The 21,653-nt window shown below is 53.9% G+C and overlaps 1 protein-coding gene across 3 annotated transcripts; it reads right to left on the bottom strand.

The window, feature by feature from the left end:
• Positions 1-3,392: 3,392 nt before the first annotated feature.
• DET1 (DET1 partner of COP1 E3 ubiquitin ligase) lies at positions 3,393-21,346 on the bottom strand. 3 transcript variants are annotated; one of them, XM_037510023.2, is made up of 6 exons: positions 21,288-21,327; positions 16,123-16,297; positions 14,866-15,962; positions 12,229-12,416; positions 6,366-6,557; positions 3,393-4,037 (listed from the first exon to the last, which is right to left on the bottom strand). In XM_037510023.2, the coding sequence occupies exons 3-6, from the start codon at positions 15,946-15,948 to the stop codon at positions 3,848-3,850; spliced, it is 1,653 nt and encodes a 550-aa protein (XP_037365920.1). In that variant the 5' UTR covers positions 15,949-15,962; positions 16,123-16,297; positions 21,288-21,327; the 3' UTR covers positions 3,393-3,847. The 3 variants fall into 3 exon arrangements, with proteins under 3 accessions (XP_037365920.1, XP_037365922.1, XP_037365919.1); XM_037510025.2 differs by lacking the exon at positions 16,123-16,297 and having other exon boundaries at positions 21,288-21,346; XM_037510022.2 differs by lacking the exons at positions 16,123-16,297; positions 21,288-21,327 and adding an exon at positions 19,730-20,885.
• Positions 21,347-21,653: the final 307 nt, after the last annotated feature.

Below are 21,653 nucleotides of genomic sequence, written 5' to 3'. Positions count from 1 at the left end.
AGGGGCTTCAGCCTGCGCAGTGCAGGGGGCCCTGAGTGCCCGGGAGCTGCCTCAGCTGCTCCAGCTTAGCCTGGGTTCAAGACTCTCCCCAACCCCCTCCAGTGTGCATCTGAGAGAACTGGAGTCTGCAGCTGGCCCCCTCCCCAGCCTGAGCTGCCCCATCATTCTCCCTGGGCACCGGGACTAGGGAGCCGAGTCCCTCCGCACCTGCACCTCCTACGTAATTCCTGCCTCTGGTGGTCAGATGTTGTATGATGGCCGGAACCTTCGAAAAAAATTTTTTTTTAGAAAAACAACAGAGGATTATAGCGCTAAAGGGTATACGCTGAGCATTAATGTCATCAACAAAATTGCCCCCGGAACACTGAAGTCACTTAATGTACTCAATTCCTTCCGAAGCACGCGTGGCAGAGAGCCGTTGTGCTGATTAGCAATAATTACAACCTGCTCGTTAAGGACAGCCCCCGAGGGCTTCCACAAAGGAACACTCAAGGCGGAGACGCAGTTACTCTGTGTACTAGAAAATAATGAAGCTCCCTTTCTTTTAAAAATTATCTAATTTAGGCTTTTCACTGAATGACACTGTGCTCTGCACGACTCTGAATGGAAGAGGTTTTGCTCAATTTAAATAGAAGCTTCTCTCAAAGGCCAAGAGCAGCCTTGCTCCGAGGCGACGTGCCGGCCGCCTGCCAAGCGGCCTGAGGAGAGAGGTGCAGGGAAGAGTCTGGATCTGAAACTCGTCCCCGAAAGTCTCTGCTGTTCTTCAACATTTTGGTTTCAACTGTTTTGCCATCTCATCTCTAGCTGCTGGCTCCCCTAAAGATTCTTGTGACTCATCTGGGCATTTGTGGGGAGAAGACACTAGAATTTACTGAGAACAACCTCCCATCCTTGAGAAACAAATGAATATGAACAAATGTGGGGGTGGGAGCTCGGTGGGGTTCAAGGACGCAGTGGGGTGAAGGTCCTATCTGCCATTTTCATTAAATCCCTTCAGTTACAAGAAACACCCAGGCCAGCTCAGGATGGCTGCAGGGGGCTAGAGGCCGGGGGTGATGGGGAGAGGCGCAGGGGACTGTGGGTAAGAGGGTGTCCCGCCTCCTGACAGGAGCTGGGGTGCATGAGTGCATGCACTGTCAAAACTCAACAAATGGAGATTTGTGCATTTCATTCTTTGTAAACATTACATCAAAATAAAACCTGTAAGAACAACAAAGAAGACGGTAGAGAAAGAGACGGCATGGCCAGGGGAGGGCACCCCAACATCTACAGGCAGGGCGAGGAGAAGGCGGTGAAGGGCAGGAGGGTCTGCAATCATGGACTGTCCCAGAAGCCACAAGGCAAGTGTTTCTGGCATGGAGAGAAATCAAGCTGATCGGGGGCCGAGCAGAGGGATGAGGTGAGCACTGCGGAGCGGTGGGGACTCCCCGGTGACCTGGAGGGGCAGTTTCAGAGGGGTGGTGTCACAAGAACCCCTCTGGAGTGGGGGGTGAGGAAAACAGGGCAGCAGGGACGTGTGATTGCTCAACGCAGACTACTCCTTCAAGGGGTGTGCTGTGAAGGGCGGTGGAGACACGGGCAGTCCCGAGAGGGAAATGTGGGGCCACCGTTCTCAGGGGAGGCCGTCCGGAGCACCCCTGCATGCCAAGGGGCACGGCCCCCAGAGAAAAGGCACCACAGAGACAGCACCGCAGGAACGGAGGCCTGGGGACGTCTGGAGACAGGCTTCACAGGCTTCAGGAGCAGGTGGCAGAGAAGCCGGCGGCTGGTGGCGGGGGAACCAGGCGGCTGCGTCGCCAGGCCCACCCGGCGCAGGAAGAGAGGGCACCCCCACCTGGTTGTTTCCAGGATGTAGGGGGCCGGTGATCAGAGAGAAAACGGAGGAGGATCTGGGCAAGATGAAGGTGGACGCGGCTATCTCGGGGTGGGAGAGCAGCAGGCGGAGGCGGGTCCTGGACCCCTCTGAGAAAGAGCTCGGCAGCTTCTGCTCGGCGGCACACGGCAGGTTTGCTAAGAGGAGCTTGTGCAGACACGCGTGGGAAGGGTAAGCCGCATTTTAAGTTTCTGCTCTAAGCGTCCATCGCAGCCGCAGAGTGAAGGAGCAGAGAGGCGGGATTCACGCCCAGGCTGCCCACAAGTGCTGCCCACTCCCTGCTCTTTCTGCTCAGCCAAGTCCGCAACCTGGGAGCAGAAGCGCTTCCACAGGCAGGTCGGCTCGGCCCACAAACGTGCAGCTGCCGTGGGGGCCTGTCTTTGTCACGATGGACACTCCAGGAGAGCCCCTCCTGGTGCCTCCCTGCAGGGGCCCGCGATGTCATTCCAGGCCCCACTGTCCTGTGTGACCACCAGCCCCTTGCCTGCCTCCCTAACTCTACGACCCCCCAAGCCCTTGTGCAGAGTGCAGAAAGCTCCCTGGGAAATGCACGCACGCCTGCACTAGCAAGCCCAGCACCAACCCCAGGGCCCCTCCGGGTCTGCTGTGCCCCCCCCACCACCCACCCCCGCAGCTGGGCCGCTGCTGGCGAGAGCCTCTGCCATTCCGGCCTCCACGTCCCACACTTCCGTGCCGCTGCCCGGGCTGGAACTCTCCTCTGGCTCACTCAACACCCCTGGCATGCCTCTGGAGCCCCTGCCCAGAATAGTTTTCCTTCTCTGCCTCATCTCCAGACACCCCGCCACCTCTGTTCCCGACACTCGCTCCGGGAGTGCGAGCTGTCGCGGTGCAATCCTGGTCACTGCTTCTCTCATCCCGTCACATCTCGGCAAAGCGTCCGCAGACTCAGTGGGTGCTCACAGCTGGTGGTGAGGGCCGCAGGAGAGCAGCTCACGTTCGGGACGGAAGGCGAGGAGCTGACTGCACTGGGGAAAGGGGTGGCGAGCATCTCTCCGTACATTTCTGGATGGTCACAGGGCACAGCATCCAGCTTGAACCCATTTCAAAGCCACCTTCAAGGTCAGAGGCTGCTAACAAGCTGCCTGCGTACATGGTGCACACACACGTTAACACGTAAGAGCCCACCGGCCCTGGTGGGACAGGCTGTGAACGGCGGCAGGTGTGGGCAGGAAAGATGTGTGGCTCGCCATCAGGAACCCCAGAGCTTGCCAGCCCCACCACCCCACCACCCAGGCCCACACCTGGCCTACCCAGACGGTGCGCTGGGAGCGCGCCTCCCCACGAGCCCGCGCCTGTGCCCAGCCTGCAGCCGCGACAACACGGGCCAAAGCCCCAGGGAGGAAGGCATCCTGGCAGTGAAGGGCCGCTGCTGTCTTCCCTGCCAGCACCCACCGCTTTGTTCTCCCAAGAGCAGCTGAGGGCCCACGGCCTCCAGGCCCTGACAGGGCCTCCGGGAAACAGGCTCTGGACAGCGTTCGTCAGACGAGCACAAAGGTAGTCATCGACCAGGACGCACACGAGTAAGAAAATACCAAGGCTTTACTTCTTTCTTACAAAGACAGCCCTGCTTGTCGGCTAAGTGACAAGGATGTGCACAGCTCTCACGAAGAAACAGGTTACCTGCCGCAGGCTGCACACCTTAATGCCAGAGAAGGGACACGAAGGACAGAAGTGTAATGCTTTCATCTTCGTAGCAATAAAAGGGAAAATAAAACAGAAACTAAGTGGACCCCATTAATGCCTGGCACGCCCACAGGCAAGAGGCGAGCGGCCTTGAGGCCGGCCAGGCGCTGGACTGTCCGCAAGCACATGCTCCGTCAGGCCAAGCCCCCACGCTCCCTGGGCTGCCCCCACCGGTCGGGGCTCACGGTCCACACCCCAACAGAGCGGGCAGTCAGGAGCTTCCGCTTCAGAGCAACGTCGTGGAAGCCCAGGAGCTGGCTTGGGAGGCACCTACGTGCAGCAGTGCCGCATGTGGAAGTTGACGACGTACTCGGCGTTAGTCCTCTGCACGGATATGGCGAAAGGCTCGAAGGGGTGGAAGGTGAAGGCAACGAGGCGGCGCACGGTGTGGTTGATGGGGCGGCCCAGCAAGCCCGCCTGGATCTCAAACTTGAGCAGACCTGAGTCCCGGGCATAGAACCTAGACAGACGAGAGGGGGGGTTTAGCTCTTTGCTACCACTCAGAAATCCGCACAGCAGGGTGACGTGGAAGCTCACGCCCTGGCCTCCCCAGGAAAACCTCCTCACACAGGCCCAGGATACTGCCCGCAAGCTCACCTGCAACGGGGAGCGGACTCTGCTGTCCCTGGTCGCTCATTATTTCTCCTTCCTGAGCTGACCCATCCTTATGGCCTCAACTACAGCCTAGCCTGCCCCCAGAGCCACCCGCCCTCAGACTGTCTAGGGCTAGAAATGAAATACAAGCCACGTGTGTCATTTGAAACTTTCAGGAGCCACATTAAAAAGCTAAAAGAAAAAAGTGAAATTAATTTTACTGACGGATTTTATTTAACCCATACTGGTGCCCTCCTCATCATCACTACAACCGACATCGAGAACCATGTATTTCGGGTCTTTTGGCACTGAGCCTGTGAAGCCTGACGCAGCTGCCATGGGAACACATCTTAAGGGGCGGCTCCCACTCGGGCACTTGGCGGCCTCATGAGGCGGCAGCTGCCACGAGCGCACGTCCACCGCAAAGGAGTTCGGGAACTGGCGTTCCTCTTCAACTGCCCTAACACCCTTCACTTCCCACTTTAAATTATAAATAAAATTGCCAGATAAGACCCCTCAGTCAGGGGCAGTGGCACCCCAAGATCTGACACTGAGGGGTGGCAGGGAAGGCAGGGAGCGAGGATGGATGACATCAGCAGAGGGCCATCCACCCCGCGCATGCAACAACACACTCTCCTCCCATCGTCCCCAGTGTGCGGCCTTGTCCTGCAAGGGAGCAGCGTGAGCATCCACTGCTACCTACCAGTTTCCAGGAAACACGCACACATGAGAGAATTGCACCTACTCCTCCTGGGTGTGAAGGGCCAAGAGAGGCTTGGGGAAACCACAGCACAGAGAACCTGGCTCCAGCCATGGCTTCTTTGCAAAGAAAATAAAGGGAAGCAGAACTTCCAGAACAAGGAGGCTTAAGGCAACAGTGACCAAAGCGGCACGCATACCTCATTACGTCTGACAGGACCAAGAGAACCACATAAACCAGACGTCTCATGGCACGAGGAAACTTCCTCAAGCTGGAGCAATGGTGCTTGGCTATATTTTCAAGTCCTTACCTTTCAGAAATCCACACGAAATATCCCTGGGTAAGGTGCTCTGACACCTGCTTCAGACTAGTCAGGGTGGCAGAAAGAGACGGTCACTCCCTAGGGGCAGACGCTGCAGGAGCAGGTGACGGGCACACGGAGCTCGGTACACACTTTATATGCTCAAAACTTTCCACAAACACAAGCAATTTTTTTAACTGGCTTCAGACCTTGATTAAATTTCCCAAAAGAAGTAACAGGGTGACCAGCTGCACAGAACGCCCATCACAGAGGCCAGGAAGCTGCATCACAAAGCACCAGCTGCACCGTTTCTAGGTGGAAAAGCCCTTCCAGGCTCCACCACGGGGCTCCAGGGCCTCACCCCTTCGACATGACCCCACTAGCGACACTGGTGCAGTTCCTGGGCCCAATACGGAGTCCAGCACGTGCAGGGGGAGATGGATGTGTCTGAAAACCTGCACACAGGTGCTGCCCGGGAGGTGAGTTTCCCGGTTTCAGTGATAACAAGTCCCTGTGGCAAAGTTCCTCCATGTGGAAGGCCCCAGTCTCTCCATACCTGCTCCCTCTGGCCTGCTCCCTCTGGCCCTGCTCACTTTTCCACCAGGCCACGTGGGGGCTAACATGGTGTGAACCAGATAAAACGTAAAAGGCTCCACTATCACCACCACTGTGATGTGGCACAAGAGAATGGAGAATCGTGGATTCCCTCCCGGCCACACTACAAAGGGGGACATGAACTCTAACTCAGGGGTTCTGATGAGCGAAGAGTAGAACTTGCTAACTGAAGAATTAGTGCCTAGGGCCTCCCTGGTGGCTCAAGGGGTTAAGACACAGCCTATGGGGCTGACCACAGCCACTGCAGCAAGAATTCCATCCCCAGCTAGCCAGGGAGCAACCCACATGGCGCAGCAGACCTCTCCTGTCTCGCCCGCTGCTCCCCTCAGCAGTGTATTTCAGTCAGTCTGCCTATTCTGCTCCCCACTCTGTCGCTGGTGGGTCCTCTTACCCCCCCCCACATCTCTGACCTGTACCCCAGCTCTTAATATGCATAAATAAAAATAAATGTTAAAAAAAAAAGTTTGTGCCTAATGACAGTGCACTCGGCTCATTCTCGAGACAGCCTGCCCTTTCACGTCACCCCACGGGGCAGGCAGCACCAATAGAGAAAGGACATCCCCGGAGGGGCCACGTACCTGATGGGGTGATCTCCGCACGTCTTGGGCCGCTCCATGACCGACACCCACTTGTCATCGTAGCTGAAGAGAGACAGGTCGAGGTAGGGGCTGCCGCTGTAGGACTGGGCGCTGATGGGCAGCTGGCCCAGCAGGCGGCGCACGGCCTCCGTGTGCCCTCCGTACTTGGCATTCACAATAGTGTCTTTAAACCTGGAGGAAGCACCAGCGAGGAGGCTCCGTGAGCAGGCACGTGCCGCCTGGCCTTGACACTGACAAACATGACTGAAAATGACTCAGTCTGTAAACAGAAACCGAGACACTGAATGAAGTCAGACCCCTCAGGCATCACAACTCTGGCTCAAGCGTAGAAAACACAAAGGAGGAGGAACGTGAAGTTATTTGAGAAAAGTTAACGAAGACTCTCTGAGCAAGTTAGAATGAGTCTACTCGCGACAACCACGTCTCCGCACACTTACTTTCCCCAGATAAAGGCGTGAGCCGGCACCAGGAGGGGGGCACAGAGGGCGGGGCACTGCCCCCAGGACTGGCCTGACTCTGCACGGGGCAGCAGCAGCCGCTCTCACAAAGCTCCTCGCGTTGTTCCTCGCGTTGTTCCTCGCGTTGTTCAAACAAAGTTGGCCGCGCCCCCAGAGCAGCAGGGACAGCGGCAGGGGTGTGTGTGCCTCGCCTCCAACAAGAACACAGGGAAGTGGGTCTCTCCCCAGCTGTGAGAAGCCTGTATGGCCCCGGGACCAATGTTTCTATTCTTCTGGAACGTGTCCTAAGAAGCAACCCCACGTGCAGAGACGCCTGTGCTGTCACAACAATGAGAAACTGGAGGGGAATGAAAGACCCACTTGATGGGAAGCTGTGATTCTCAAAGATTCTGTCGTAGCAGGAGCCACGTGAGTCATGACGGGAAACAGGAGACATGTGCGCCTTCTGGCCCACAGCTCGAGCTCTCGCACATGCACGCAAGTGCACGCGGCGTTTACGCCTTGAACACAAGCCAGGCGGCCAGCTTGACTCCAGGGTGTTCGCAGCTGTCTTTGTGTGATGATGTTTTGAATTTTTTCTTTCACATCCCCATAGTTGCTTAGAACGTGACCTATCGGTCTGTGTTCTTAAAAATCTCCTGTCAAAGCACATCATGTGGTTTAACCATCAAGGAAAAAATACATTTTTTTAGTCCAGAAAGAAAAAAAAAAAATCTCATCCCTGAAAGTAATAACAAAAACTAAAGAAAGAAAAATCTCACATGTTCCCAACCCTGAGAGGAACAAATGCTGAGCCAGGCTCTGAGCTCCGCTCCACTGGCGTGCTGGGGCCGCTGGAGCAGGCCTCGGGGCTGCACGCCCCTCCATGCCCCCTCCCAACTGGCTTTCAGCGCCTCGGTGGGAGCCAGGAAAGCAGCCCTCAGGCAGCAGCCCTGACTTCTCCCTTCCCTTCAGCTGGGGTCGGGGGGATGGGCTCTGTTTTCTACACTTCGGGAGCAGGGGCCTATACTGCAGCTACTGACCTGCACGGCGCCCCTGCCCCAGCACCCCCTGGCTTCCAAAGGCAGCAAGATGGGGCTGGTCCATGCTCTGTGAGGCTCTAACCCAAAGACCTGACCAACCGTTGGAGGGAGCAGAGCCCCTCCCCTCACCACCCAGGCCCCCCACACTCTACATACTCAAGACTAAAGCAGTGGCTGGATTTTACTTACTAGGTCACTGCCATCCTCCCCCCCAGGCATCTCTCAACACAGCACCGGGCTAGTCCTGCTAAAATGTGAGACTCGTCCCTCTGCTGCTCACACCTGCAATCTCATCTACAAGCAAAGCCAAGGCCTCAGAACAAACTCATCAGGGCCTGGCTCTGCGCCACTCAAACCACACCCTCTGGCTTGCTCCAGCCTGACCCATGGCCTCCCTAGTGTTCCTCCCGTGCACCAGGCCCACCTCAGGGCCTTCAGGTCTGCTATTCCCTTGGCTGGGTAGAGGCTCCCCCGATATCCACATGGCTTGCCCCGTGACCTCCTTCAAAAGTTGTGTTCAAGTATCAGCTTCTCCATCAGACCACTGCCGACTACCCACTGGACAACCTCATCTGAATACACTCAAACCCAGATGCTGGGGTGACTTTATGACTCCCTTGGCATCATTTCTCTTGGGAACCTGCACCCTCCTGCCTCCACCTGGCCTGCTGGTCTGTCAGCCTGGAACTTCCCTTGACCATCAGTCATCCAGGACTCTTGAGGCTTCTCTCCAGAGTCAGACTCAATTTCATGTACCATTCTTGTGGTCTGCTTATAAAATTCTTCTTTCAAAGGGTTCTTTAGAAAGGTACATAAGGGGTAACTTTTTGAAACCATGTACGCCTGAAGTGTCTACGCTCCACTCATGGAATTCTCAATAAAAATCACTATTTTCAGAGAATTCTGAGTGCATGCTTTCAAGAGCTTCGACATTCAGTGTTGTTTCTAAGTCTGCCACTATCCTGATGGCTGACTCCTCTGTGTGTGAAACAAGTGGTGTCCTCTTAGACATTCTGACAACTTCTCGTCGTCACCAACGCCCCAGCTCCACAGTGCTGTGCTCGGCCTGGGTCTCCTTCGCTGACCGCACTGGCACTTGGCCAGCCCAGCAATGCGCTGCTCAAGGTGTGATGATTATTTCTCCAAGAGAAAAGAGCTATGAGTTGCAGTGCTTGCCAATCTTTGTGGCATAAATCCTCCTGCTCTGGTCCATTTCAAAGTACTAGTGCGTCAGTGTCGAGAGAGCTTTTATCCATACATACAAAGCGGATGCAAATAACCTCAAGGGCATGAGAGTGAAAATAATTAGGAAATCATTACCTGTTAATAATGGCCGTGTTTAACAATCAGCATGCAACAATTCAATAACTTTTGCCAAACCTGGCGGTTGAACAACTGGCTGTCGTGAGCCGGCACAAGCAGCTCTAGCACCCACTGCCTGGTCCTGCCAGTCTGGAAATGCATGAATTCTCCAGCCTTGGGCCACGCCCAGCATTATGGCTTCCCCTTCCTCTCCTCTCCTCTGCTGCTCCTTCTGGACTAGACCTCCTGGGCCAATCCTGTGTATTTTTTCATCATTTCTCCCCCATTTTCTCCCATGTATCTTTTTACTCTACTTCCTTGGAGAGCTCTTCAACTAACGCTACAAATGTTGATTTTCTAAAGCATCTTGCTGTTTTAGGAATGTTCCTGATTTTATAACTTTAATTACTCCAGAATATACAATGATGTTTCTTTACTCCATTCATTTTATTTTGGTCTCTATCTATTAAGATAAAGGCTTTTCTTACGTGACCTGTGATCTCTGCCATTCTTTTTTTCCTTAACATTTACTCTAACCTTTAATAAATTCACATTCATTTATTTTTACTTCACCAAAAGATTACCAGAGACTGTAAAACTGAATAATTAGAGCTGTGTGCATGAGAAATGAAAAACTAATTGTAATTTACATGTCAGTGCAGCAAAGTTTAGAGTGGTTAATAGAATACGTTACATTATTATGGGGAGATGAGATACATGAATTTGAAACCAAAAAGAAAAATGTAAACATTAAAACAGTGTGGGGTTAATGTGCTCTGTACTGGGGGCGCAGGGGTTGAGTCTCAGCACTATCAAGCTACCCGCAGCTACTGCACAAGGTCGATCCCCAGCCAGGGAGCTACCCACATGGTGCAGCAGACCGCTCCTGTCTCCCCGCTGCTCCTCTCAGCAAGCAGTGTGTTTCAGTAGATCCGCCTCTTCTGCTCCTCACTCTATCTCTGGTGAACCCTCTCACCCCCACCCTCCATCTCTGGCCTACACCCCAGCTCTTGTATGCATAAATAAAAACAAATCTTAAAAAGTATTTGTTCTGTACTTTTTAATATCAAATACCAAATAGCAATCCTAATGTTCTCAGATCCCTGGCTGGATCTCAAAGTGCTATGTCCTGCACGTATCTGCATATATCCTGCACATACAATGCTACATCCCAACTAACCACAACAGAGCCAGAAAAAACTTAGGCATTGTAATAATTTTAGTTTTAAATGCCAGTGTCTAATAAACTATAAAAATTGCACCCTGTGAATCTAAACCCATGTGGGAGGGTGTCTGCAGTTTTCAAGATCTGTTAGTGAGAAGCACCCAAGCTTGAAGATCACAAAGCTGAGATACAGCCTTTTCTCTTCAACCTCAACTTTCTCCTCCTGGTGTTTCCTGCAATTTTACTTAATTCTGACCCATTCTGAAATAAGTTTCAGAAGAGAGAGCTTCCCCTAATTCCCGGTGTTGTCATTCACTCAACACTCACTTCCCCAGGTGGAAGGCACTCGCCTGGGAGCTGTGGACAGGACAGCGAGTATAACTCCCACCCTCCAGGAACCTACTTCTAGTGACTTCTTTACAGTCTGAACTGAGTGTAGCTAGTCGTCGTTATTAGTTGACAATGATTTACTCCATTGTAAAGTCAATTTTAAAAGAAGAAATTTCATTCCAAAATGAAAAAAGCAAAATCAGATTCATGTTCTACTTCCAAAAATCCTTTCAGACAGAACTGAAGTGCTGATAGGGCAGAGATGCATGGGGACCAGAGGAAAAGGGAAAGGCAAGCTGTCTGAAGCCCAACATCCATCTTCTCGTAAGCAGGTCCTGCATATTTTATGTAAAGAGGATGCTACTGCCTAAGACATTGATTTGCTTGAGTTTCCCAGTGGCAAGGATACAAAGTCCTCAAATTCATCTGCTCACTCTGGGGTGAGCTGCCTTGGACCTGACCAGACCTTGGACGAAGCTATGGCCGGGGAAGCATGTAGGTACCTGGGGTTTAATGAGGAAGTGACTGGAGCAGGGTTCAGCGTGGGTCCCGGCCCAAGTCAACCCTCCAGTACAACACTCAGAGTGTGCTCAGAGTTCTCAGAAGCTCTGCTTCGTAGGAGGATGTCACTGACCATGGGGTATCAGCTCATGAAGGCCTATGTGTTTCGTGAAGGGCCTCCGAGCAACAATACCTATAGGTCTCTTCCTGGGGTAGGTCCTCTCCCTAGGGCAAGTCTCTTATCTCTCCCTTGGGACTCAACCTCTGGACACCATACCTGATAAGAAGGCAAGGAGCCTGACCTCGGCAGGCTGACTTTCATTTAATTCATGCCTTTAGCATGAAAGCGGGGAGAGACAGCGATGTGTTGGTGCAGGCTTGGGGAAGGGAGCCAGGGTCTGGTCTGATTGCTCCTTTTAAGAACGTCACCCAACCCCTCTGATATCAGCCTACCTCACAGCTATCTTCAGGGGCACCTAGGGCCTACAACCTTTTCCAGAATTCTCTGGCAACCTGTTTCTTGATAACTGCAGGCTTAAATTTCTGTTGTGAGTACAGTAGGCCAGTTATCATACTCCTCCCCCCAGGCTCGCTATCTCCTATCATCAGTCATCTCCCCTGTTCCCTCTGCTCTTACAGGTTTATACCTCTGACTCCTTTATTGTCATTTTAGTGGGGTCTTGGGATGGAGCAGAGATAAACGCATGAGTTCAACACACGTTTAATCATAAGCTCAAAAATTATTTCCCTATTCATTCAACAAATATTTAAGCGATGAACAGTGCACCACTGAGGACAAAGCAGTATAACAAAGCCTCAGTCCATCCTTCTGCAGCTCACAGTCTAGAAGGAATGTCAGACAATGCACAAGTAGTTCCATGGGTGCTGAGAGACAAAAAGGAGAAGTTCAAGATGGCACAAGGGGTTTAAGAAGCAGACCTGAGAGTGGCCAGGTGGGCGGAGAGGACACCAGAAGGTTTTCTGGAGCAAATGACTTTTGGTCTAACACCAGGGAATTTTCTAATGGAAAATGAAGCCTCTCCAAGCACAGTGGGGCAGCTTACCGGCGCTGGATCTGCCTTGCAAAATTGTTGCTTGAAGCCGAGCAGGGAAACTGAACTTCACTGTGCAGGGTAGCATTCCGGAAGAGGTCACAGAAGTTCTCAAAGAGCTCTAAAAGCTCGTCTGAAGTGTTTTCAAACACAGCGATCACCTCTGTTGTCACCATGTTGTACACCACAAAGAAAGAGGCCTAAGGAAGAACACACAGGTAAGGGACAGCTGAGCCCAATGCCACACCCAGCAAAATTATCACTTGGTTGAAAATTCAAGACCACCACGCGAACACCTCTTCTCCAGCACATGGGCAGAGCTGCTCCAGCTGTCCTGGCTACGGAGGGCCTCATGGCAGGACCCCAGTAGGGCTGGCCCCACACTGCAGCCAGGCCACCAGAACGCCTGGCTGGCCAGCCTGTGCGGATAAAGCATTTGCAATCTTCCATATCAAACTGTGAAAAATCAGTATATTTTCTTCCAAGTGTTTATTCCCTACTCACTCCCAAACCCACCCTGAAAGAAAAAACAATTTTTTCAAAATGCCAGATTTAATTTTCCTTCCTGCTGAGAAAGTGATTTGCAGCCTGGCACTGCCTGTTGGCAAATTATTTCCTCTTGTATATGTACAGTTGAAAGTTCAATGGAGGGGCATTATTTTTCCTTCTTAATATTTCTAACGTGCAGAGACGCCTTAAGTACATTGTGTCCCGAAGCTGCCCAGGCAGGCTAAAAGCAAGCAGGGCACTGCAGCCAAACAAATGAAAAACCACGGAGGCATTTTCCATTTCTCTCTTCATCACATTCTTCCAGCCAAGAGCATGTGTGAGACAGTCGTGATCTGCAGCAGTGAAGGTCAGGGGCACACAACAGGTAATCAAATGCCACGGCGGCGGAGCTGCTGCTCTGGCTAGATGGGCCCCAGGTGACAGACCCCTTCCTTTAAGCCTCCGGGGCTCCGCTGGGCCTGACAGGAAATCCCCAGGAAGCCCCAGTCTTTGTCACAGTGAATGCGGCCGTGTGAATCAATCTACAACTTCCAAAAGGATTCTAGAAGTCATCAGAACACTAGGATTAGTATGTCCTCTCCCATGATTGAGTTAAATCTCTTTCCCAGTGTCTGGAGCCCTCTGGCCCACCTGTTTCACCAGTAATTAGTCCTTCCCGGAGCTTCCACTGCATGACTTCTGCAATCATCTGAGACTAAACTTTGTTCTAAAATAAAGAGGCTGGAGGAAACCTGAGAACGAGACCCTGATGCCAGCAAGGCTGTTTGGATGCACTTTTTACTCACTAGCCTTACTGGAACCGATCAAATTAATTGGGGGGTGGAGAGAGAGGCAGAGGTGGGTTGATGTCCCAGAACTGCAGCGGAGCACATGGCCCCAGGAACGTCTCCAGCTGCCCCTCGCTGCAGCTCCGACACACGACAGGTCACACTCTAGCAAAGAAAACCAGGGTAACCGCGAATGCAGCAGTCACAGGCTGCTTATTCCCTCCAAATAATAGGTGATTATAGCTCAAACCTAAACGGAAGATGACGCATATCTCCTCCTACATACCCGGACGACATGGCGATCCTGCCAGGGTGTCACAGGGCACCCTCACAATTATGTGCCTACAGAATCACCCCAACACACACCAGTTAGGACAGGCGGGCGCAGAGTCAGGGACTTCACCATCTGTATCCCCAACACACAAGGTGAAATCTATATTCATCCAGGGTGGCACATGGGAGTGTTATCACAGACGGGTTAAAAATGAACCCACAAAAATGGCCTCAAGGGCTATTACTCCCTTTTACCCTTTATTTGGGATACATGAACTGGGATTCAGAGGAGTTAAGGCCTCGGGAGCTGACCCCGCCCCCCTCATTGGGAGGATCAGCGGCAGGTCAGCGAGATGTGCTGACTCGGGGACATCGTGATTTACTCCTGTCCTGACCCCCCAGTGTGGCCCGAAGGAGACAGCCTGAAACAGAGGCCTGGGGGAGGGGTTGCAAAGGCGGAGGGACCCTGGCCCTCACCTAAATCACCCCCAGCTTCAACACAGATCTCCCCCAGTCTCGGCAGTTCCTGTGCTCAGAATAGCGGTGTGCTCCGTGCTGGGGGACGCTTTCCCCCTCCCAACACCCTACAGTCCTGACACTTCAGGGCTTCTGACCGCCTATGAAGCCTCTCACTGTGCTCCAGCCTGGCTCCAGCAGGAGGGCAAGGTCGGGGTGAGCCAGAGATGCACCCAGAGAAGACCGCGGCGCGCAGACATACCCAGGCGGGGAGGGCGGGCTCCAGAGGGCGCTTCCGCGTGGCAGCCTCACTCTCACGGCCAGGCCAACAGGCAAGTCTTACAGTGATGCCCAGGAAGCCCCGCCTGGACCTCACGGCATTAGGGCTTCCACCCAAGGGTGCCAACCGTGCTCTGCGGAGCCAGGCAATGACCGCAGAGCCGACTGACCAGGGGCCAGCGCGAGTCGGCCTCGGTCTGCCCAGAGACAGATGCGGGCTGAGCAGGGTGGAGCAGGCTCAGGTGGCTGGGCCTGGGAGAGTGACACACATGCCCCCCAGTAAGGGGCATTTCTGAGAGACTGGCGGAGAGGGAACTTGCCGGGGAGGCGGCGGGCGAGGTACAGGGCAGCGGGCAGCCATTACCTGGGAAGGGTCGGTGACGCGCAGGGTGACCACGTCCTCGCTCGTGTACTTGATGAACAGGTGGTTTTCGTCCAGCAGCTGCATCTTCCACATGCGCAGCTGCCGCAGCTGGTCAAAATACTGAAAGAAGCGCCGCTTGGCCATGGCGCTGCCGTCCTGCTCGGCGCGGCGCCACAGGTACACGAGCAGCCGGTGTTTGAGGGAGTTGATGAAGGGGTCCCTGAAAGGGTTGGCCATGCCCGTCTGACTGTCACGCTGCACCTCGGGGAAGACGGCCGACACGGTGAGCAGGTCGTCCTCGTAGCAGAAGCGGCCGATGGTCCTCACGTCGATGAACGTGCCCTCGGGAGTCACCTGGAAGACGTGGATGGTCTGCTGCTGCACCGACAGGATGGCCAGGATGTTCTTGTACAGGTACAGCCCCTGGTTGTGCGACAGCACCACCTTGTCGCACTTGAAGGTGCGCGTGTCGCACAGGCGGCCGGTGTGGAGGTCAATGATGTGCAGGGAGTAGTCCTCCAGCGGGGAGCGCGGGTTGGGGGTCACCGACTCGCTGTTGCGATACACCTCGTAGAAGGGCGGGTGCGGCTCGTCGGGCAGGTAGGCGGCGGAGCCCACGATGACGCAGCGGCAGTCGTCAGTGAAAAGGCTACATTCCCGGTTCAGGTGCTCGCCGTGCGCCGCCACGCTGGTGATGTGCAACAGCACGAAGAAGCGCTCAAAGAGCCGGCCGCGGATGCCCACCGAGCGCTGGTCGCTGCCATTGGCCAGGATCTCCCCGTCACAGCCCTGCAGCAGGTCCTCGGCCGCCTGGCAGCCCTGGTACTCGTAGATCTCCAGAGATGTCTGGTCTGAAGAGAAAGCAATAAAGTAGCGCCCGTCGGGTGAGAACTTGCGCAGGAAACAAGGCGGCTTTTCCACGTTGACCACGGTGAAGTTGGGGAAGACGTTCTGGTGGAACACGCGGACCTGATGCCAGTGGGTGCCCGCCTTGCCCGAACTGATCCTCCGGCGTTCCAGGCGGTGAATGACATTTTGGTTCTGGATTCTTCGAGGTTTGATGGTGGAAACATGATGATCCATTGTCACATCGCTGCCTGGAAGGGGAGGCGACGTCAAGAGGGTGAAACACAACTCACCAAGACCCGGGAGAGCCCCACCGGGTCCATGCCTGGCTCGGAACCCTCGCGCTCCACCGGACCGCAACCAGCACGACTCCCTCCCAGATCAGTCAGGGAGGGGCAGCTGCTAACTCACCAAGAAAGCCCGAACGCACACTTAGCTGCCGGGACTACTTGACAGAATAAACAAACTACATCAAATTTGTTCAGCGTAAGAGTCACGTTCAATGCACATTCATAAAAAAATGTCGGCTGGGCTGTTCAGGTGCCTGTGCTGCCCAAAGCAGTCTCCAGAGGCTGCAATGTCGTCCCTGCAAAATACAGATGGAATTTTTTTTTTTTTTTGCAAAAATAGAAAACTCCATTCGAAAATGCACATGTAATCTCAGGAGACCTGAAGAGTCAAAACAATTTTGTAAAACGGTATCAAGATAACGCATACCTCCTGATTTCCACACATCTCACAAAGCTACAGTAACCAAAGCCTGACACTGGAGAAACACTGGACACACGGACTGATGGAACAGGGAGCCCAGAGTAAACAAGCACACAGACTTGAGATTCGGGAGGTTAGGAGAGCCTCAGACATGATAACACTAAGGAAATCCACACCCAGAAACATCACAAACTGCAAAAATCAAAAACACAAAGTAAACACCTTGAACGCTCTGTGGATTTCTCATGAGTAACTACCCAGGCCAAAAGTGAAGCATTTTTTAAATGCTGAAAGAGCTGCCCGTCTCAGCATCGAACCTCAGCTAACACGGCTCTTCCAGGTCTGGCCCTGACTCCCGTGCCCAGAGCACAGCCCTTTGCCAGCCACGTCCATCTACCCTGCTTTATTTTCTTCTGTCCTTTACCGCTTTGTGAAATTATCTTATTGAGCTGTTCGGTACCTCCCTCCCCACACCAGACACCAGCCCCCCATGCGCTTCCTTGTGGATCCCTACACCCGGGCTGTGCCCAGCAGAGCAACTTTTGACATGGGTGGGTCTTGAAAGAGAAAGAATTCACGAGGCAAAGCGAAAGAGAAACAGCAGAGAGAAGGCGGCCTGAAAGCCCTACTGGACGGGCACTTTTGGGGAACAGGAAAGTTCCAAGCGGTTGGGCACAGAAAGCACAGTGAGAGGAGAGAAGCAGGGCGGGGTCCACTCGGGAAGCTACTCCAAGCCACGCCACGTGAGCTGCGGCAGCGATGGACCGTTCTGCCCCTTAGCAACCAAGTCACAAAACGGGGCGTTTATAGCCTGTCTCCTTCCAAGAGACCTGAAGCGCCTGTGGAAGCACGCGTGCTTCTAGCCACGTTGAAGATGAACACTCGTCTATGAGGGAGCGCATCAAGTCTCTCAAAATGCTAGTCCCAGCTCATTAATAGAGCCTTGAAGTCAATTTAGTGGATTAACTGACATTTAAAAAATGGAATAAAATAGAAAACAAACTGAATCACACATTAAAAGGGTAAGCACTGTCTTGTGAAACTTCTGTTTCAATTATATTCTGAGCTACAAGCTCTGAATACAAACTGTATTTCCTCCTGTCCTGGCCTACAGATCAGGCTAAAGACTGCAAACAACTGCCCTCGGGCGGGATCTGGCCTGCAGCCCATGTGCCATGTAAGTTTTACTGGAACAGTTGCGTTCATTTACCTTTAGCCCGTGGCTGCTCCTGCCCTGCAGAGGCCCAGTTGTCGGCTGAGGCAAAGACCACTTGGCCCACAAACCTAAAATATTTACTATCTGGTCCTTAGCAGAAAGCCTGCCAACCCCCGATCCTGAGTGCCGGTTCCCAATCGAGGCAGTTCTATGATACACAGAGACATTTTTGATTGTCTTAACTTGGGAGGAGGGGTGCTATGTAAGGAAGGGGGACATCCAGCAAATACAAGCCAGAGGTTGCTGCCAGACACCCTACAGTGGACGAGACAGCCCCTCGCATCTGGCTCCAAATGTCCACAGCGCCGAGGTCGAGAAGCACCATCTATAGAACTGCGGGGCCAGCGCTGCAGGCGGAAACTGGCGAGAAGGCCTGCACAGGGCTGCCAGCACCCTCAGCTGCTGGCAGCTACACTTCTCGGGCATATTCGTGCAGGCGGCCCCAAGAAGCACTGAACCCTGCGCAGCCGTTACCCACAGCAGCCCAGGGGCCCTCGGACACGAGGCTGAGTGGAGAGCCCTTGCAGAGCATGCGCATGGTTCCCTTTACATAAGTTGCAAACAATTCCTGTTTCAAGACCAGGAATCTATATGGTCTACAAGTACAAAAAGCAGAGGAATTACAACCAGAAGATGTAGAGTAGTGCCTCTGCCGAGGACAGGTACCGGGGATGCAGTGGCAATCCTGAGTGCATTTCTTCTTACGCTATACTTTATTCTTTAATGTTAATATATATTTGATATTTAACACACGTTTTTAAAGTACCATTTGCACTTACTCAGAACTTTCTTAGCAATCAGAAAATACTCCTGATGACGGGAAAACAAGGACATCGTAAGTCAAGGCCAGAGACACACAGAAAGCCCCGGAGGCCGGCGGACTGCCCCACGCCGCGCGGGCTGTGTCCACAGAGTGGCAAAGAGGGAAACCAGAACCCGCGCTCCAGGGAGAGAGAAACTCAACAGCTCTGCCCAGCACTGGGGTTTAAAAGAAATCTCAAGAGTTTTCTCAAAGGGTCTCGGCACGACAGCGAGCCCCGGCCTGGACATGGGAACATACAGTACTGAGCTTCCCGCAGCTGTTCCTTGCGACGGTGACGCGACTGATGCGGCTGGTGTGACACAGCCGAAAACAAAACAAAAACAAAACCACAAACACTATTAAGGCTCAACACTGAAAAATACCAAGCAACAGTGTCTCCCCGGGGCCCCTCTGCCACCCGCACCCTCCAGACCTCCGAAGCGGGCTGGCATCGGAGAGCGAGGCGGGCCTGGGGGAGAGGCAGCCACACTCAGGAGTGGGAGCAGGAGCGGGCATGACTCGTCCAGCAGGCCACGCCCACAGAACTGCATGTGATAAAGCACATTGCCCGAGCTGGGCTTGGGAAGGGCCACTGCTCACTTTAAGCGCAGGAGATGCCTCCTGCAAGGAAAATGCATGTGCATTTTGAATAGTTCCATCTGAAGTTATGTGTTTTTAAGGAAATGACATGCGTGAAGGGGTGAAGGAAGTGGGCAGTGGGGTGGGCAAAGAGGAAAGTCTGCTAGCATCAGCTCCGCATTGGACAGGAAATCTCAGTGAATTTTTTAACATTTCTCTGCGTGTTCTGTGTGGGGGTGTGTATGTGGGGGTGTGTGTGTGTATATATAATTTTACATCGTCCAATTATGTTGGTTGGGACATAGTGAAATTCTAAGTCTTTTCCCACTGGTCCTATCGGTATAATTATAAATTATATGCACACTCATAAAAATGCAAACTATAGAAAAGTACATAATGAAAGTCCCTTCTAATTAGGGTGGGAGTTAGAAAGAAACAGAGTAACACGCTATTTTTACTCAAAGCTGCCCTCCACCAGCTTCCCTAGTTCAGGGGATGATATGGTCCCACATCTGCTACAGTGAATCAGAAACTGGAGTCTTCCTTGGTACCTCTCACACTCTGCCCCCTGACCCTGGTCAGTCCCCAGACTCCGAAGGGTCTACCTTCTAAACAGTCCTCTAACCCTCCACTCTTTCTACCACAACCTGCCAGCACCCCCATCTAGTATCTCACAATTTCATGTCTCTATTACTGCAACAGCTTCTTACCTGATCTCCCTGAATCCACTCCTGTCCACCTCCAATCCATTCAACAGCCAGTGATCATTTCAAAATTCTTTGGTGATCATGTCCTTTCCCTGATGGCTCAAAACATGGATCTTCCTGTTGCTCATAATGATGATCGTGATCAAAATCCCTCACATTTAATGAGGGGCTCAAAAATCACAGCACTGCCTCTCCAGCCCAGAGTGGTCTAGACGGCTGACCTGGGCCATTACCCCTTTGGGTGGCACTGATTATTTCCAACAGGTAGCCTAGCTCATAGCCTCAGCTGCTTGGCACTTGCTGTTAACCTCTAAAATGCACTCCTCGGGGCCTCCCTGGTGGTGCAAGGGGTTAAGCACTGCACTATGAAGCAATCTGCAGCCTCTGCAGCAACAGTTGGATTCCCTGTCAGTCAGGGAGCTACCCACATGGCGAGGCAGACCTCTCCTGTCTCGCCTGCTGCTCCCCTCAGCAGTGGATTTCAGTCTGTCTTCCTGTTCTGTTCCCCACTCTGTCTCTGCTGAATCCTCTCACTCCCCAGCAACTCTGGCCTGTACCCCAGCTCTTGTATGCAAAAATAAACAAACCTTTAAAATATATATAAAAAAAAAATAAAACGCGCTCCTCACTCTGCTGAGCTGACTCCTATTTCAGACAGAGGGGCAGTCTAAGCACCACTTCCTTCACATCCCCAGTAGTTAACATACCAATATAACAGTCACACTTCTGGCAGAGCTCATCCCACTTGCAACTCTGTCTCTGGTTCGATCTCTGCCTAAGGACTAGATGGTGAGCTCCGGAGGACCAGCACACAAGCATCCACGTCAAACCCCTTTCCTGAACGTCCCACCCGCCTTGTGCCAAGTTCTGAGCCAACTCAGGTGCCCAGGGGGCTGCTCGTCCCCTCAGCCCCGCCCCCCCCCAACCTGGAATCTATCTCCCAGGCCCTGGCTGTGACTTCCCAAGTTGCAGCTTAAGTCTTTTCTTTCAGGACGTCTTCCCTGCCCACCCTATCTAAAACAGGGCTTCGGTTATTGTCTTCTTCATGGCATCTGTCACGATTTGGAGCTGTACTTTTTCCTTGGGGGGGTTTTGTGTGGGTGTGCGACTCCTCCACTACACCTGGCTCCAGACGGGAGGTGAGCCGGCGGGCTCTGGGCTCGCGTCCTCGCGGAGCCTGCCCGGGGGCTGGCCGGAGCCCGGTCCCCGCGTTATTCCGGGACCAAAGGAGCGAGCGCGGCTGATGGATCACTGGCTGCCCAGGGCGGCCCGAGGCCAGGCCTCCTCCCCTGATGGGTCTGCGTCCCCAAGGGGGCGGCTGCACCGCTCCCCAGCTCCCGCGCCAGCTTCCCAAACGAGAAGGGGATTCCGAGGGGCGGGCACACACGCCCAAGGGGGCGCCCCCGGAAAGAAAAGCCCGGGGCGGGGCCTCCGAGGGACGAGGCTTCCGCGGCCGGCCGGGCGGGGGCCGCGAGCCTCGGCGTCGCGCGGGGAGGGGTGGCCACCCGAGGCGGCCTCGCGACGGGCGTGGAGGCTGGGCCAAGGAAGGAGAAGTCCTCACCTGTCCGATCGGGGCTCAAACGGCCGGGGCGACGGGCCCCCCGGCCGGCTCGGCGCGCACCGCCCCCGGCCCCGCCCCCGCCATGCCTGCGGACCCGGCGTCCCGGGCTGCGGCGCTCGCTTCCGCCGGCCACCGGAAGTGCGGCGCAGCGAGGCGCGCGGCGGGAGAGCGCGACGCCGCCGCCGGCGCCCAGAGAGCACGTCACAGCGCGCCCTGGTGGCCGGAGGGGGCGCGAAGGGGAAAATGAACCTGAGCCCCAACTTGGGGTCTCTGTGACCTCTCGCATGGCAGTCTCTGGGCTTGCTGGACACCTTTGAGAAAACATAAATAAAAATTCATCTTTCTGGGCCTCCCTGGTGGCTCAAG

This window comes from Talpa occidentalis, unplaced genomic scaffold (genome assembly GCF_014898055.3).
Source record: "Talpa occidentalis isolate TD23 unplaced genomic scaffold, MPIMG_talOcc4v2.1 talOcc4.14, whole genome shotgun sequence".
Classification (NCBI taxonomy): Eukaryota; Metazoa; Chordata; class Mammalia; order Eulipotyphla; family Talpidae; genus Talpa; species Talpa occidentalis.
The sequence above is the reverse complement of the archived record's forward strand: the minus strand, read 5'-3'. Positions and strand labels throughout refer to the sequence as shown.